We start from the raw sequence: 18,309 nt of genomic DNA on the forward strand, positions 1-18,309 counted from the left end.
TGTTTTCTGATAGACTGTATGTTTTATTATCCTTTAGGATATTAATATTTATTCTTAATATTTTGTTTCCATGCCTAAAAAGACCGCCTCCCCCCGCTTTTTTTTTTTTTTTTTTTTTTTTTTTGAGACAAAGTCTCGCTCTGCTCTCTTGCCCCAGGCTGGAGTCCAGTGGCATGATCTCGGCTCACTGCAACCTCCGCCTCCCAGGTTCAAGCAATTCTCTTGTGTCAGCCTCCCGAGTAGCTGAGACTACAGGTGTGTGCCACCATGGCCCGCTAGTTTTTGTATTTTTAATAGAGACAGGGTTTCACCATGTTAACCAGGCTGGTCTCGAACTCCTGACCTCATGGTCCGCCCGCCTCGGCCTCCCAAAGTGCTGGGATTACAGGCGTGAGCCACCGTGCCCAGCCCAAAAATAGCCCTTTAATGCAAAAACATTCCAGCTTAGACATACTGATTGTGTTCCCCTTTGGCAACTTTTTTTTTTTTTTTTTTTTTGAGACAGAGTTTTACGCTTTTGCCCAGGCTGGAGTGAAGTGGTGTGATCTTGGCTCACTGCAACCTCTGCCCACTGGGTTCAAGTGATTCTCTTGCCTCAGCCTCCCAAGAGTAGCTAGGATTATAGGTGCCCGACACCACGCCCAGTTAATTTCTGTATTTTTTCTTTTAGTAGAGACAGTGTTTTGCCATGTTAGCTAGGCTGGTCTTGAACTCCTGACCTCAGGTGATCCACCTGCCTTGGCCTCCCAAAGTGCTAGGATTATAGGCATGAGCTATTGCGCCTGGTCGGCAACTTCTAATTACATGCTCTTCAGACATAATTTTTATGTGATTCTCACTTCTCACCCCTCCTAGATTAATTTACTTCACTGAAAAGTAAGAACTTTGAAAAAATTATGAACTTAACGAAAAATGTTCGGTTTTGAGTCCTACTGGATTAGGAAAGGGATGGTATCTTTTTTATTTAAAAATCTTCCAGAAGCCAGTGGCTTGGTTATTTATTTATTTATTGGGTTGCTTATTTATTTATTTATAAAATGTTTTTTTGGAGACGAGGTCTTGCTCTGTCACCCAGGCTGGTATCTTAGCTCACTGTAACTTAAAACTCCTGGGCTCAAGTGATCCTCCCACCTCAGCCTCCCAAGGAGCTGGTGTTACAGGCGAGTGCCAGCACAACCTGACTAACCCAGTAGCTCTTGGACATTGACATGGTCACAAGTTTTGTAGATCTTTGAGATGATACATTTGTTTTTCTGAGTAACATGAACAGATGAGTTGGGTTAGCAGCTTGTGAAGCCACAGGAGCTGCCTATCCTACCCCAGCCACAGAGCAGATGTTCCCCTGGCTCTCTTGGGAGTTAGCTGCTGCCACAGCCTCTCTGTATCCCTGCATTTTCATTCCACTGCTTTCTGTAACATGCCGATGATGGAGACAGGTTTTTGAAAGTTTAAGGACTTACTTTCTTGTTACTGTGTTGTATTTTATTAACTTATATGTTGAATAAATGGACTTTTGCAGGCTTCTTCTCATATCGGTAATTCCACTCAGGCCACTGTGAGGGATGCAGTTGTTGGAAGACCACCCATGGATAAAAAAGCTCAGTAGCATCTTAATATGAAGATCAAACAAGAACACAGCGAGCCCCTACTGATATCTGGGTTTCTGCCACGGCCACAGGTTCATATCCAGAGGAATGGCAGATCTGAGACGATCCAGGAAAAGCTAAAACATGGCCCTGTAATAAATGAGCAGACCTCTCCTGTGGTTTCAAATTATTAAACACACTTCCATTTCTCTTGGAAGCATTTCTTTTCCTTGCTGTTATAGATGCAAGCCTGTGTCTATTTTCATATTACTCTGCTTTGTGCACTTTATGGAGGAGGAAGCTAGAGGGAAAATGGAAATGCAGCTTTTAAATTCTTTATGTGCCACTTAGTGCCTTTTAAGATTGATTCCATGGTTTTGCAGACACGATGGGGAGGGGATGGAGGATAACCTCATGAAAGGTGCCATTTTTGGGTGAAACTTGTTATTTCTTTTATACTTTACTCTTTTGAGAAGGATTCCTTTTTTTTTTTTTTTTTTTGAGTTGGAGTCTCACTCTGTCACCAGGCTTGAGTGCAGTGGCGCAATCTTGGCTCACTGCAACCTCCGCCTGGCGGGTTCAAGCAGTTCTCCTGCCTCAGCCTCCCGAGCAGCTGGGACTACAGGTGTACGCTACCATGCCCAGCTAATTTTTTTGTGTTTTTAGTAGAGATGGGGTTTCACCATGTTGGCCAGGATGGTCTCGGTCTCTTGACCTTGTGATCTGCCCGCCTTGGCCTCCCAAAGTGCTGGGATTACAGGCGTGAGCCACCGTGCCCGGCCAAGAAGGATTCCTTTTTTAAAAGTTTACAAAACTTGGAGAAACTTCAGAACTAAAGATTAACTGAAAATGATGTCATTACACTTAAAAAAAATTTACAATAGGGAATCTTGTTGCCATATAGTGTGGAAAAATCATGTCATATTTAAATATACCATACTCTGAAATGTGAGGTTTTTACCCAGTAGGCTGACAGTTTTGTTGCAACTTGCTCTTTTTTTTTTTTTTGGTCCCTATAGCTTCTTTCTAGAAAAAGAGGCAAACGTGCCTTGAAAAGCCAGAGTGGCTCATAATAAAAGGAATGAGCTAGATACTTTAAGAAAAAAGCTAAGTTTAAATGAACCATGTAACCTCTGATAAGTCACTTGAACTTGTGCCTTGGTCAGGTTCACTGTAGGTTTACATATGTATGTATGTTTTACACAACTCTTGTAATTGTCATTTGAGGGGTTTTGTTTTTGAGAGTTCTGCATAAGAACAGAACTTTATTAAGGATTAGAGGGAAGATACTACCAAATATTACTGCATTTAATTGATGTCTAATTTCATGTGGCTTAGCAGCAATTAATAACCTGATTTAAGGTCTTTATTCAGAATGTTAATTTGCATTCTCTGCCCTGTCTAATGTTCTTAATAATGAAGCTAAAATTAACCCATTTTATTTAGTGAATTATCTATTTAATTTTACTTTGGCTAGTCTGGTAGCTTTAAGATAGCTTTGGCTTAGCAAGGAGCAAACTCCTACCCAAATATAAACAATATCTAGAAGTATCTAAGAGTTCTTTTTTTCTATTTACCTTGATCAGGAGATAAAAGTTTTATCTGTTAGTTGCTTTTCCTTTTGGAATTATTGTGGATTTTAAAACTTAAAACTTGCCTGCAAGTATTTATATAAACATTCAGGTATATAAGCCTTAATTTGTGAGATAATTTAACTTTTGTTGTGGGAGGGAGGTAAGAGTGTAAATTTTATATACATGAAGGTAAGATCTGAGTGTAAACTTTATATACATGAAGTATGAATGGAAGGTAGAAAAAAAGAAAGTCCCTTTTCGCATGTAATCTCTTTATCCAAGAATTTTCTTTTGACACTTTACCACTGAAGTATTTTTGTAAGTCCTAAATTCCCAGCATATTGTTTCATATTTATATGCCATCTTGCAAATAGTTCTTGCTATTTTATTCACTTGCTGTTACACTTTAGAAAAATTCCAGCTTGTTTACTTGCATTTATTAGTGATGCCAAGCTTTGACTGTTAACTTGAAAGCTCACTTCTGAAATGTTGGTACATTTTCAGGTGACCTCTTATCTCTCTGAAAGTTCATACCTATTAGCAGCCTCTGTAAATATTGACATACTTAGCTTTTAATACATTCTATAAGTAAATTTATAGATTTCAGAATAACTGTCAAAAAATTTAATGGTAAGAATGGGTGATGTGTCGAAAACTCATACTATAAGTATTAGGTCACTTTAAAAAAAGTGATAATGTATGATTTAATGAAATCTTAAGATTCAGTTACTATTTAAATTCACCATTTTTGTTTTGGTCTTATAAAGAGACCTTGGTTTAATTATCCAGAGGAAGTCCCCCTCACCTTTTTTTTTTTTTTTTTTTCTTAGTTCTGCTTCTGGAAAGTGTTTTATAAAGTTTTCTCAGTGAGGGTTCTTAAGAGTTTTCTTTGGCCTCTTTTCTCTCAACAGTAAATTGATGATTTTATATCAACTTTTTCAATAAAAGATGCATTATCATCACTGGCTATAAATCATCCTGGGGAGATTTAGAACCAGGTTAAAAATAATGTCTTTTACTTCTCTCACCTTTTACTTGTGGTTCAGACGCTCAGACTGTGCCTGTTTGTGTCGTGTCTGTTGCTCTGCCGCTTTCCATGCAGGCATTTTTAATTTTGCACAATCCTAATAATATATGGAACTTATTCCTGTGAATATATAAAAGGAGGCTTCCAAAATTTTCTATTAAAATATTTCAGGATAAATTAAGTATTGATAATATGAAAAAATAATTTCAATGAGCTGCTTATAGTAAAAATGGTAGAATCAGAGTTTTCATTCTTTGACTGAGAAATCTTTCTGTAAGATTGGCTCATAGATAAAATGAGACAAACTACTATGTATGATAAAACACCTTCAGAGTCATGCCTTGTTTTGTTTTATTTTATTTTATTTTTTGAGACAGAGGTCTTGCTCTGTCGCCCAGGTTGGAGTGCAGTGGTGCAATGCCGCTCACTGCAACCTCCACCTCCCAGGTTCAAGCAATTCTCCTGTCTCAGCTTCCTGAGTAGCTGGGACTACAGGTGTACACCACCATGCCTGGCTAATTTTTGTTTTTTTACTAGAGGTGGGGTTTTGCCATGTTGGCCAGGCTGGTCCCAAACTCCTGACCTCAGGTGATCCACTCCCCTCAGCCTCCCAAAGTGCTGGGATTACAGGCATGAGCTACCCCGCCCAGCTGAGTCATGCCTTATTTTCGTAGTATACCAAGAAATGTTCTATGGAAGTTTACGTTTTAACACCTCTTTTATACTTGGTAAAATTGCCTGTGTTTCGCTTTATTCCTTTTTTTTTTTTTTTTTTTTTTGAGACCGACTCTTGTACTGTCGCCCAGGCTGAAGTGCAGTGGCGCGATCTTGGCTCACTACAACCTCCGCCTCCTGGGTTCAAGTGATTCTTCTGCCTCAGGCTCCTAAGTAGCAGGGATTACAGGCATGTGCCATCACACCCGGCTTATTTTTGTATTTTTCGTAGAGACAGGGCTTCGCCGTGTTGACCAGGCTGGTGTCAACTCCTCGGGGAATCCGCCTGCCTTGGCCTTCCAGAGTGCTGGGATTATAGGCGTGAGCCACTGGAACCTGGCCTTGTTTTGCTTTACTTTTTCTCTTACATGAAGTCAAGCGCTTTGGTCAGACACAAAAATACTGCCTTGTACTGGTGGTTGGTTTCATTAGTGGATCACACACAGTGTTCTACTTGGCTTGTAAAATGGTGCCTTGGATAGGGTGAGTTTGGATAAGTATGTATGTATGAGTTATAGCAAAATTAAGTAGATTGAATCAAGTCTATGCAAAAGCAATAAAACAGTTTTAATTTTTTGCTAGGTTCTTTTAAAAAATGATGTAACTTATATGGAAGTCTTCATAGAACTTTTTTCTTTCCTGGAACTATTGAAATGTAATTTAGGATGATTTGATGTTCCATCTCAAGTTGTCAACATGGCTGTGTCATTCTGGCTTACTCATGTTTTATCTAACAAAATTCTAGTCAAGGGATAAGGGCATAATGAAGACAAGCTTCAGTTACGAAAGTACAAACTATTTGTGATTAATTTTTAAAAATGACATTAAGAAGCCCATTATAAAAGAATATTGCAGTCAAATGGTTTTTCTTGTTGTAAGTCCTGTTGTAGCTATGTTTTGGGTAGTGGTTCTCATCTACCTTGGAGTGCATAAGACTTACCTAGCAGGCTTGTTTAAAAAGTTCAGATTCCCAGCTTTGTACCCAGGGATTGCCTCAGGTGGTATGGGCTGTGGTCCTGGAGTCATCACTTTTATAAATAGTGGTTCAGAGACCACAGAGAGAGACTGCTTCATCGAATGGGAAGTACCAAGGAGAAAGTACAATTCTGTATTGTCTGGAGGCAAGTGGACACTTTGTACCTGAGGTTTAGAATAGGTAGTCTCTTGCCAGTACAATCCCCAGGCGTTTTCTGTGTTCAGAAGTAGTAAGAATGCCTTTAATTCAGAGGATTATCTAAGCTCCTTAAAGCTGTTTTTCTCCATTGTCATAGTGCCTTCTCTGAAAAATGAATGTACAAGTATCCTATTTTCTAACATGTAATTAGGATTTTTTTAAAAGCAATTTTTGATAGTTTTTCTTTTAAAAGTAAAATTCAGCACTGTGACTTGAACCCCCAAATCTTTCACATACAAGTGAAACATTAAGCCACAAATAAAAATAATGAACAAGAAGGAAGACAAGATCCTAATTTCTGTCATTAGTGACCTAAGTACCCCATATCAGAAACTTTGCAAAACAGATCTAGGGACAGAAGGGTTTTGAAAGACATTTTTCTTTGGGGAGGAATTTCGTGTGCCAGAACTGCAGTTTAAATGTAGTGTTTTATGAGCAAGGGAAGGTAGCATTGATTCCCAAAGCTTTCTAATTAGATACATGCTGTCATGGATGTAAGCCTTAAAGGAGTTAATACTAATCTTGTACATACACAAATTTTCCTCAGGTTTCTTTTTTATTTTAAAAAAATGATTTGTTAAAAGTTCTTTCTGCTAGACCCTTGCCTTTGAGTGGCTTTGAAATTTAATATAGTTTTTAAAAAGTGCAATGGGATGAGATTATGCTATTAGTATATTAAAAGCATGTTTCTGTTTTACTCCAATTTGTACGATCATTTAATGGAATAAAGATCACAACACCATGTTATCTGTGTTTTCTTTCTCTGTGTTTTTAATATGGGAGGTTCTGTGAAATAGAGTTTGGCTTGGCAAAGTGAACGAGACTTCTGACGGCATAGTGGCACTGTGGTTTGAGTTAGCTTTCTCTGTCCTACAAAACGATACTGAACAAGTATCTTACTAGCATAGTCTGGAGAAGGCCCTATTGTTGGCAGCGTTGCTTAAAAGTGAGCACAAGGGCCAGGTGTCGTGGCTCACTCCTGTAATCTGCACTTCGGGAGGCTGAGGTGGGAGAAACGCTTGAGCCCAGGAATTTGAGACCAGCTTGGGTGACATATGGAGACACTTTCCACCTCTGTCTCTACAAAATAAAGGATTAGCCCGGCATAGTGGCGCCCACCTGTAGTCCTAGCTACTCTGCAGGCTGAGGCAGGATAATCACTTGAGTCCAGGAGTTCGAGGCAGCAGTGAATTACGGTCACATCACTGTACTGCAGCCTGGGCAAGAGCAAGACCCTGTCTCTCAAAAAAAAATAAGCGCAAATTTCATTTACAGTAACATGGACTTGTGAAGACCTCTGAATTTGTAGCACTTTCATTTAGTTGCCCTATATGGAGCCAGCTGATTAGTTTCTCTTCAGGGGTGGGGGCAGGGAACGTAAATCTCTACTTAAAGCTTTCTCTTTCACTGATGGACCCAGTGAGGAGATTGAATAGAACTTCTCAAATATGATAAATAGCTAGACATACCCCATTTAGCCCTACAGTAAAAAGATTTCTTCCCTAGTTGGAAACACTGGGTGGGATCAGCAGCCTTTCTCCATCCAACCATCCATCCCTGGTTGTTACCATGTGTCAGGTGCTATGCCAGGTGCTGCCCTTGAATTCATCACAGTTTAGCAGGGAAGGGGCAAACTCAGAGACTGATGATGTGAAGAGTATGGTGAAAACAAAGATTCAGGACTTGGGTGCCACCATCAGTGTAGACGCTCTCATCAGCATAAACTGGGGAGAAGGAAAGACCAGGGTGAGGAATGTGGTCCTGTATGGATGGGGAGCAGTCAAGCAAGCTGGCTTGTCTTTGGCGCATTGACATTCTTGCTTTTGATTATCATATATCACTTTGCAAAAGACAAGTCCAACTCTAATTAGCTTAAAGAAGGAAAAAATTGTTAACTGGGAAAAAGTTTCTTGTAATTGGACATATAGGGGTAAAGCTGACATCAGGCACTGGAGGAACTCAAATGTCAACAGGGCTCTTATTTCAGTGTTCAGTGACCTATTTATCTGCTGTTGCAGGAAGGTTTCCTCCATGCCCCAGGGGAGGACAGGCACCAGTGGTTCTAGGTTTATGTCATTCCACTCTAATGTGCCCTGAGGAAACAGGCTTTTTTTTTTTTTTTTTTTTTTTTTTTAAGCTACCTATGAAAAAATACGTGTGTATATCTCCATCCCAGAGAAGGCTTCTGATTTGTTTGGCTTGAGTCGTGCTCCTTCCATGGTCAACACTAGCCTGGCGGCTGAGGCATCATAACCAGCCAGATCTAGGGTGCAGGTGTCTGTAGTCAGAGTGATGACCATGTACTATGACTGACAGCTCCACCAGAACCACACGGAGTCACTAAATGAAAGACTGCTGGGCAGACCAAAACAAATAATCCATTACAGATAACCAATTCCAGTTAACAATGGCCATTGAACAACGAGAGACACAAAACCTGGACATTTCCCAGGTTAAAGGTTCTGGAATTTTTTTTTTTTTCTGAGACGGAGTCTTGCTCTGTCGCCAAGGCTGGAGTGCAGTGGTGCAATCTCGGCTCATTGCAACCTCTGCCTCCTGGGTTCAAGTGATTCTCCTGCCTCAGCCTCCTGAGTAGCTGGGATTACAGGCGCCCACTGCCACGCCCAGGTAATTTTTGTATTTTTGGTAGAGGCAGGATTTCACCATGTTGGCCAGGCTGGTCTCGAACTTCTGACCTCATGTGATCCACCCACCTCGGCCTCCCAAAGTGCTGGGATTACAGGCGTGAGCCACCATGTCTGGCCTTCTGGAATGTTTTATTTTTATCTTTATTTTTTTTGAGACAGAGTCTTGCTGTGTTGCCTAGGCTGGAGTGCAGTGGCTCAATCTCGGCTCACTGCAACCTATGCCTCCCGGGTTCAAGCGATTCTCTTGCCTCAGCCTCCTGAGTAGCTGGGATTACAGGCACGCGCCACCATGCTAATTTTTGTATTTTTAGTAGAGATGGGGTTTCACTGTGTTGGTCAGGCTGGTCTCGAACTCCTGACTTTGTGATCCGCCTGCCTCAGCCTCCCAAAGTGCTGGGATTACAGGCGTGAGCCACTGTGCCCAGCCTCTGAAATATTTTTTAAAGAGAAGGTAGAGATGGTTATGCTGCACATTTAGGCAGTGGAAGCTCTTCAGGGCATTTCAATAGGGATTTGTTCTCTTTCCTCTTCAGTAGGACTTGGGTTTCAAAGGGGATTCAGAAGGAAGTTATACTTCACTTTTGGTTTCTTTCATAAAAGCCTGATTTTTCTGGTCAGAGGAAACTATCAAAATTGGCATAGTCACATGTTTTACACCTGTGAAAACCCTGCATTCAGCTGTCTGGTGGAGCACTTGAGACATACTCCCATTTTGAATGTTGTCATGTTGTGAAATTCGTGGTTTCTGTTCCTTGTTGTGAACTTTGTGGATTCTGTTCCTTGTGTGCAAAGAAGCATTGCAAACAGCTTCCCTTTAAATGCAGTTTCCCTAAAAAAAAAAATGCAGTTTCCCTGTTCACTTTCTCTCGTCACCCTCGTACCCTTTCTTTCTCCTGCCCTGGCCTTCCTGTGTGTCAACCAGCTTGCTCAGATTCCCCATTGGGCCTATTAGGCCCGCACAGCAAATTAGCCTGTGCAATTTTCTCCCATCTGCTCAGCTATTCCTCCTCAGAGAGTCAACGAAACAATGGATTCTGGAGGATCCATCTATCCTCCTTACAAGGCAGAGAATGGAGAGATTACAAATACTTAAAAACTGGCCAGGCATGGTGGCTCATGCCTGTGATCCCAGCACTTTGGGAGGCTGAGGCAGGCAGATCACCTGAGGTCAGGAGTTCGAGACCAGCCTGGCCAACATGATAAAACCCTGTCTCTACTAAAAATACAAAAATTAGTCAGGCGTGGTAGTGCAGGCCTGTAATCCCAGCTACTTGGGAGACTGAGGCAGGAGAATCGCTTGAACCTGGGAGGCGCAGGTTGCAGTGAGCTGAGATCATGCCACTGCACTCCAACACTCTAGCCTGGGAGACAGAGCAAGACTCTATTTCAAAAAAAAAAAAAAAAAAAAAATTAATAGTTTCCTCCTTATCACAAGAGGAATGGGGTTTCATAGCCGTGCTATGCAGAAAAGCCTGGAAGCTTTGGAGTTGGACACTAGTTGGATCCTGGCATCACAGTCCACCTGTCCGCCTGCTCTGTGCAGGGGGTAAGGACGGTCTTGTTGGTGATGGTGTGGCATCATGGGGCAGTTTCTCAGTAAGTCCCAGGGCCTTTCTTAGAGAGCTCCTCTTTTGAGAACTGTGTGAGAAGTGAAAATACATAGCCCTCAGTACTGTTCCCCCTTCCCAGTATGATTTTTTTTTTGTTTTGTTTTGCCTTTTTTCTGGCACAGCAACAGGAAAAGATAAGGGAGGTGACATCTGGGTGCTTCTGGAAGCAGAGGGTGAAGAAAGGCAGAAGTCAGCCTGGCTGCCTCAAAACCGAACCTGTCCGTCCTGGGTTTGGATGACCTTATAGTCAGTCCCTGGCTCAGCGTGCTCCGTAATTTGTATGATGAGTGATAAGGCACATAAAGCTATGGTATTTCTATTGCCTCTGAGTCTCCTTGTCAGAAAGCTGGTGAAGATCACGTGATGTTGATGGGCACATACCTATTCTCATGTTAATAACAGCCACCGTGTGTTATGTGAGGATTTACCACGTGCCAGACATCGGGCTCAGCACTTTATTTTTATTTTATTTTATTTTATTTTTTGAGACGGAGTCTCCCTCTGTCACCCAGGCTGGAGTGCAGTGGCACGATCTCAGCTCACTGCAAACTCCGCCTTCCGGGTTCACGCCATTCTCCTGCCTCAGCCTCCCAAGTAGCTGGGACTACAGGTGCTGCTACCACGCCAGTTTAATTTTTTGTATTTTTAGTAGAGACGGGGTTTCACCATGTTAGCCAGGATGGTCTCAATCTCCTGACCTCGTGATCTAAGGGCTCAGCACTTTATAAGCATCATTTTATTTGTTGCTCTCTCTTTGAGGAATGTTTTTTTTTTTACATTTTTTTTATTTTGAGACAGAGTCTCACTCTGTTGTCCAGGCTGGAGTGCGGTGGCATATCTCGGCTCACTGCAACCTCCATCTCCCGGGTTCAAGCGATTCTCCTGCCTCAGCCTCCCAGGTAGCTGGGACTACAGGTGTGTGCCACCATACCTGGCTAATATCTTATTTTTAGTAGAGATGGAGTTTCACCATGTTGGTCAGGATAGTCTCGATCTCTTGACCTCGTCATCCGCCCGCCTCAGCCTCCCAAAGTGCTGGGATTACAGGCATGAGCCACCGCGCCCTGCTGGGAAATGTATTCTTATACATTATACAATATCACTAAGGCCCTGTTGTACAAACAGGTTCAGAGAAGGAAACATGGCCTGGGCCCTACAACTATTATAGTAAGTGGCAGGGTCAGGATTTGGTCCAGGCATCCTGACTGCAAGGCTCAGTACTGGCACTGGAGTGGTAGGGAATACAGAGATGAACAAGAGCTGATTCTACTCATGTGAAGTCATATCCCAGTGCAGAGAAAGAGCCTGTGTTGGTCATTCATTCTTCATTCATGCATTCATTCATGGAATGCCTATGGTGTGCTAGGTTTTTTTTTTTTTTTTTTTTTTTTTTTTTTTGAGATGGAGTCTCGCTGTGTGGCCCAGGCTGGAGTGCAGTGGTGCAATCTCAGCTCACCGTGACCTCTGCCTCCCAGGTTCAAATGATTCTCCTGCCTCAGCTTCCTGAGCAGCGGGGATGGGATTACAGGCACCCAGCACCACGAGTGGCTAATTTTTATATTTTTAGTGGAGACATGGTTTCACTATGTTGGCCAGGCTGGTCTCGAACTCCTGAGCTCAAATGATCTGCCTGCCTCGGCTTCCCAAAGTGCTGGGATTCCAGGTGTGAGCCACTATGCCCAGCCGATGTGCTAGGTTTTGTGCAAGGATTTGGGGATATGTGATGGCATTAAGACCCAATAGTTAAAAGCACTTTCTGCTAGATCCTTGCCTTTGAATGGCTTTAAATTTAATACAGTTTTGTGAGCCCCACCTCCATCCTCTTAGGGTCTCAGCTGCGCCTAAGAACTAAATTGACATAAGATAGATCAACAGGGCCAGGTGTGGCTCACACCTGGAATCCCAGCATTTTGGGAGGCTGAGGTGGGATGATTACTTGACCCCAGAGTTGCAGACCAGGCTGGGTGACATAGTAAAACACTGTTGCTTAAATAAAAAAAGAAATTAGCCAGTTGTGCAGTGGGCATCTGTCATCCCAGCTACTCGGGAGGCTAAGGTGGGAGAATCACTTGAGTGCAGGAGGTCAATGCCGTAGTGGTAAGCTATGATCTCATCACTGACTTCACCCTGGGTGACAGAGCAAGACACTGTGTTATTGCACTGCTATAAATAAATACCTGAGACTCGGTAATTTATAATGAAAAGAGGTTTAGTCGGTTGCGGTGGCTCACGCCTGTAATCCCAGCACCTTGGGAGGCCGAAGTGGGCGGATCACCTGTGGTCAGGAGTTTGAGATCAGCCTGGCCAACATGGCAAAACCCCGTCTCTACTAAAAATAGAAAAATTAGCTGGGCATGGTGGCACATGCCTGTAGTCCCAGCTACTCGGGAAGCTGAGGCAGGAGAATTGCTTGAACCCGGGAGGCAGAGGTTGCAATGAGCTGAGATTGCGCCACTGCACTCCAGCCTGGGTGACAGAGGGAAACTCCCTCTCAAAAAAGAAAAAAAAAAAAAGAGGTTTAATTGGCTCATGGTTCCGCAGGCTGTACAGGAAGCATGGGGGAGGCTTCAGGAAATTTCAATCGTGGCAGAAGGAAAAGGGAGAGTGAGCACCTCACATGGCCAGAGCAAGAGAAAGTGAGAAAGGGGAGAGGTGCTACACACTTTTAAACAACCAGATCTCCCCAGCATTCACTCACTATCAGAGATCAGCACCAAGGGGGAAATTCGCCTCTGTGATCCAGTCATCTCCCAGTAGGCCCCACCTCCAACACTGGGGATTACAATTCGACAACAGATTTGGGTGGGGACACAGATCCAAACCATATCACCCTGTCTCAAAAAAATAAAAAAGATTAACAGGAGAAAAGCATACACATTTCTTTAATACAAGTTTTACTGGCACAGGTGAGGCAGAAATCTAAAAATAATAATAAGTACTGCATTCATTCACTCCAAGAAAAGTAAAAGCCAAAGCCCAGAATGTGGCAAGGCAATGGTTAAAAAGAAAAGAAGAGCAAGTTTTCCTCTGCCTAGCAAGCTCACTTCAAGGCCAGTTATAAGATAATGCTGTTTAAGAAGTCAAAACCAAAGGAATAGGCTCCAGATGCCCCACCTCTGGAGCAAAGGTGAAAGAAAGAAAAAAAAAAAAAAAAGACAAATGTCTGTATTTAGCCAGTTCTTGTTTTTTCTTTCAATGCAGCTACAAAGCCACCAGCTATGCAAGGCCACAAGTTATGCCATGTCATCAGTTATGCTATAGATTATGTGACCTGTCATTATGTGATTAACTGCCTTTGTTTTGCTTCTGTAAGTTTGCTTATAAAAATCCTGCTTGGTCTTTGTTCAAGGCTCAGTTTTTTGAATGTGAACCCACTGAGCTGGTGTGCACCTTAAAATAAATATCCTCCTGTATTCACCCATACTGGTCTCTCTACTCCTCTGCATCCCGCAACACAGGAGCCCTCATAAGGAAATGAAGACCCAAAGAAGCAGTTGGTGTCAGTTACTTCTATACCGAATTGGACAAAGAATAGTAAGTTGTAATGAAGCAACTAAGAGCGGGGCCCGGTAGCTCATGCCTGTAATCTCAGCACTTTGGGAGGCCAAGGAGGGAGGATCACTTGAGTCGAGGAGTTTGAGACCCTGTCTCTATTTAAATAAAAATAAAAATTAAAAAGACGCAATTAAATTATGTGGTGAGGCTTACCAGATAAGAGTTATTTTCCTGGAGAACATTATGTTCAGTGAAATAAGCCAGGCACAGAAAAACAAATACTTCGTGATCTCACTTATATATGGAACCTAAAAAAATGGAACCCATGAGTATGGAGTAGAATGGTAGTTACGGGGGTCAGGGGGAACAGCGGGGTGTTGGGGAGATGTTGGTCAAAGGGTACAAAATTTCTATTAGGAGGAATAGAGGAATAAGTTCACCAGATCTATTGCACAACATGGTGATTATAGTAAATAACAATGTACTATGTTCTTCTTGAAAATTGCGGAGAGGTTTTGTGTTCTCACCACAAAAGAAGTATTTGAGGTAATGCATATGTTAATTAGCTCGATTTAGTTATTCCACAATGTATACATATTTCAAAACAACATGTTGTACATGACAAATACGTGGCAATTTTTGTCAATTAAAAAGTAAAAAATGGGCCGGGTGGTGGCTCACGCCTGTAATCCCAGCCCTTTCGGAGGCTGAGGCAGGTGGGTCACTTGGGGCCAGGAGTTCGTGACCAGCATGGTCAACATGCTGAAACCCTGTCTCTACTAAAAATACAAAAATTAGCTGGGCATGGTGGTGCACGCCTGTAATCCCAACTACTCCGGAGGCTGACGCAGGAGAATCACTTGCCGGGAAGACAGAGGTTGCAGTGAGCTGAGATGGAGCCACTGCACTCCAGCCTGGGTGACAGAGTGAGACTGTCTAAAAAAAAAAAAAAAAAAACAAACAAAAAAAACCCAAAAAGTAAAAAATGAAAAGTTATTTTAACAAGGTCTGTACAGAATTCTTTCCATCTCAGTATCTCCTCTTTGAGGATAAGGATGTTGCTTTTTCTTCTAGTATAAGGAAGGTGTCCTTCAACATGGAAATTTCATCCGCTTTTAAGAAACAGAGCTGGGCGCGGTGGCTCATGCCTGTAATCTCAGTGCTTTGGGAGGCTGAGGCAGGCGGATCACGAGGTCAGAAGTTCGAGACCAGCCTGACCAACATGGTGAAACCCCGTCTTTACTAAAAATGCAAAAATTAGCTGGGTATGGAGGCGCGCGCCTGTAATCCCAGCTACTCGGGAGGCTGTGGCAGGAGAATCGCTTGAACCCAGGAGGCGGAGGTTGCAGTGAGCGAGATCGCGTCACTGCACTCCAGCCTGGGCGACAGGGCAAGACTCCGTCTCAAAAAAAAAAAAAAAAAAAAAGAAACAGAAAAGGGGTCTTCTTGCACCTGCTGATTTTTAAATGCCTTTAATTCAAAACAGCCAATATGCCATGGTGGTATATATATATACACATGTATATATACACATCTGCATATATGTATATATACACATATGCATATACACATATGCATAAGTGTATATATACACATATGCATATACACATATGCATAAGTGTATATATACACATATGCATATACACATATGCATATATGTATATATACATGTGTATATACACACATGTATATATACACGTGTATATACACACATGTATATATACACGTGTGTATATACACACATGTGTATATACACACGTTATATGTGTATATATACACACACGTTTATGTGTATATATACACACACGTTTATGTGTATATATACACACACGTTTATGTGTATATATACACACACGTTTATGTGTATATATACACACACGTTTATGTGTATATATACACACACGTTTATGTGTATATATACACACACGTATATGTGTATATATACACACACGTATATGTGTATATATACACACACGTATATGTGTATATATACACACACGTATATGTGTATATCTACATATGTATTTATACACATATGTATATACACATATGTATATACATATGTGTATATACATATGTGTATATATACATATGTAGATATACACATATGTATATACACATATGTATATACATATGTATATATACTTTTTTTTTTTTTTGAGACGGAGTTTCGCTTTGTCGCCCAGGCTGGAATGCAACGGCGCGATCTCGGCTCACTGCAACCCCCGCCTCCCGGGCTCAACTGATTCTCCTGCCTCAGCCTCCCGAGTAGCTGGGACTACAGGCGCACGCCTCCACGCCCGGCTAATTTTTTGCATTTTTAGTAGAGACGGGGTTTCATCGTGTTAGCCAGCATGGTCTCGATCTCTTGACCTCGTGATCTGCCCGCCTAGGCCTCCCAAAGTGCTGAGATTACAGGCGTGAGCCACCGCGCCCGGCCCATGGTGGTATATTTTTAACTCCTTCAGTTTTTAAACTATAAGCCCATTCTTGAGTGAAGGCGAAAGTAAACCGATCATGGCCCTGCAGTGTGATGTGTGTGCAGAGGTAGAGCGTGTGCGACTCCTGGATGTTGGGCGCGCAGGGCATGGGTGAGGCGGGAAGAGGCGGTGCCGGGGGCGCGGGCGTCCTGCAGTCTCCGGGGCCGGGGCCGGGCGCTTTGCGAGGCTCTCATTAGCCGGCGGCGCGGGGAGGGGCCGGGTGACCTCACGCTGGCCCGGCCACCGCGGCCATTAGATCCGGTCCAATTGCTGGGGCTGCAGCACTGCCTCCGAGACCGCGAGGTGGGTGGAGCGGGTCTTCCTGGAATGTTGCGATAAGGCCGGGCGAGGTGCCTGGGATGCTTCTCCCCTTCCGCGAGGAAGAGATGAAATTGGGTGGGGCGGGTGTAGACTAGCCTGCCGAGCCGCCCGCTGGCAGCTGCAGCCTCCTGGGCGCCCGCTGGGCCCCGGCGAGAAAGTTGTTAAAGGTAGCGAGGTGGTTGTTCCTGGGGTCCGAGGCGCGCCTCGCACGCCCTGCCCAACAGAGGCCACAGTCCCCTGGGGTCTGGAGACGCAGTTTCCTGTTAATGACAATAAATCCCTGCTCCCCCTGCCTCAGACATCTACGCAGCGAAATCGAGCCTGGCCTTGAGGGACCACACCGCGAGGGAAGATGCGTGCGCCCATTGTAAGTGCGGGGCGGGGCGGGGCTGGGGTGGGGACTCGTTGTCTCGGAGCCTGAATTACTGCTTCCGAGAGAGGAGCCTCGAGGATGTGGGGCCCACACCTCTGTCAGCTGCGAGGCGTCGGTGTCAGCTGCGGGTCGGCGCGCACCTGTTGGAGTTGTCTCGGCGCCTCTTTCCGGGGGCCGGTGTGGGGTCGCCCTGCCTGAAACGCGCCCAGCAGTAGGAGGGACCCTCAGGAGGAGGGTGGCCAGGGGGCAGGTGGCCAGGGGGCAGGTCTGTCCGCAGAAGTCTGGCGCTGCCCTCCGGAGCCACACCTGGACAGCGGGACAGGCCTTGGGGGCTATGTCAGCTGACTCATCCCATGACCAGCCCTGCCTGCGGACTCCCAGCGTAACTGTGCTTGGCGACTGCCCCCCTTCCGCCTGGTCGGACCGCAGCAGAGGGATTCAAAGGATGGGATTTGGAGGTGGACCCTCCTCGTGTTGAGCATCTGGCTGTGAGACTCTGATCAAGTTCAAATCCACTGTTTCCCAGAGTGAAGGTTTTGTTTTATTTATTTATTTATTTATTTTTATTTTTATTTTTTGAGACGGAGTCTCGCTCTGTCACCCAGGCTGGAGTGCAGTGGCATGATCTCGGCTCATTGCGACCTCCGCCTCTCGGGTTCAAGCTATTCTCCTGCCTCCGCCTACCGAGTAGCTGGGAGTACAGGCGCGTGCCACCATGCCTGGCTAATTTTTTGTATTTTTAGTGGAGACGGGTTTCACCGTGTTACCCAGGATGGTCTCGACTTCCTGACCTCGTGCTCCGCCCGCCTCGGTCTCGCAAAGTGCTGGGATTACAGGCGTGAGCCACCGAGCCCTGCCGCAGAGTGAAGATTATATCACTTAATACTCAGGAAGTGCCCAGAACAATGCCTAGCACACATTTTGAGTGCTCAACCATAATTCACTGTTGTTATTATCTCAGTCCATATAAAGAGTTTTGCCTGGTGTCAGGGTGTATCTGGCATGTTTGTTTGACACCTGGAGTGGTCACTTTTTAATATCATTCCCTATTTGATAACATTATTTTTAGCAATAATCATGCAATGAACAGTAATAATGTCCAGAAAGAAACACAGTGAACATTTTCTTTTATTGAACCTCGTATATGTAATCATGACAGTAAAAACCTTATATATGTAATCATGAGAGTAAAAAAATTAAAAATGAAAAAGTAAATGTGATAGTGCAAAAGCAGGAAAAAGAAGTGGATTAGTAGGTTTTAATCACATTAATGTATTTTTGAAAAAAGGAAAAACTTATTCTTAGAT

The 18,309-nt window shown here is 43.5% G+C and overlaps 2 protein-coding genes across 6 annotated transcripts in view; both read left to right on the forward strand.

The window, feature by feature from the left end:
- Positions 1–6,817, forward strand: part of ATL3 (atlastin GTPase 3) — a 48,668-nt gene extending 41,851 nt beyond the window's left edge. For all 4 annotated transcript variants that reach the window (XM_009246215.3, XM_002821612.5, XM_063728101.1 and 1 more), the window contains one exon: positions 1,520–6,817. In XM_009246215.3, coding sequence (XP_009244490.2) covers positions 1,520–1,606 — 87 coding nt within the window. In that variant the 3' untranslated portion in view covers positions 1,607–6,817. The remainder of the gene's footprint in view (positions 1–1,519) is intronic.
- A 9,642-nt stretch (positions 6,818–16,459) lies between these two features.
- The window catches only part of PLAAT3 (phospholipase A and acyltransferase 3), a 43,240-nt gene continuing 41,390 nt past the window's right edge, over positions 16,460–18,309 (forward strand). Inside the window, exons 1-2 of one of the 2 annotated variants that reach the window (XM_054523971.2) lie at positions 16,460–16,611; positions 16,928–16,996. In XM_054523971.2, the coding sequence (XP_054379946.1) occupies positions 16,982–16,996 (15 nt within the window). In that variant the 5' untranslated portion in view covers positions 16,460–16,611; positions 16,928–16,981. 2 annotated transcript variants of the gene reach the window in all.

This window comes from Pongo abelii, chromosome 9, assembly GCF_028885655.2.
Source record: "Pongo abelii isolate AG06213 chromosome 9, NHGRI_mPonAbe1-v2.0_pri, whole genome shotgun sequence".
NCBI classification, from domain to species: Eukaryota; Metazoa; Chordata; class Mammalia; order Primates; family Hominidae; genus Pongo; species Pongo abelii.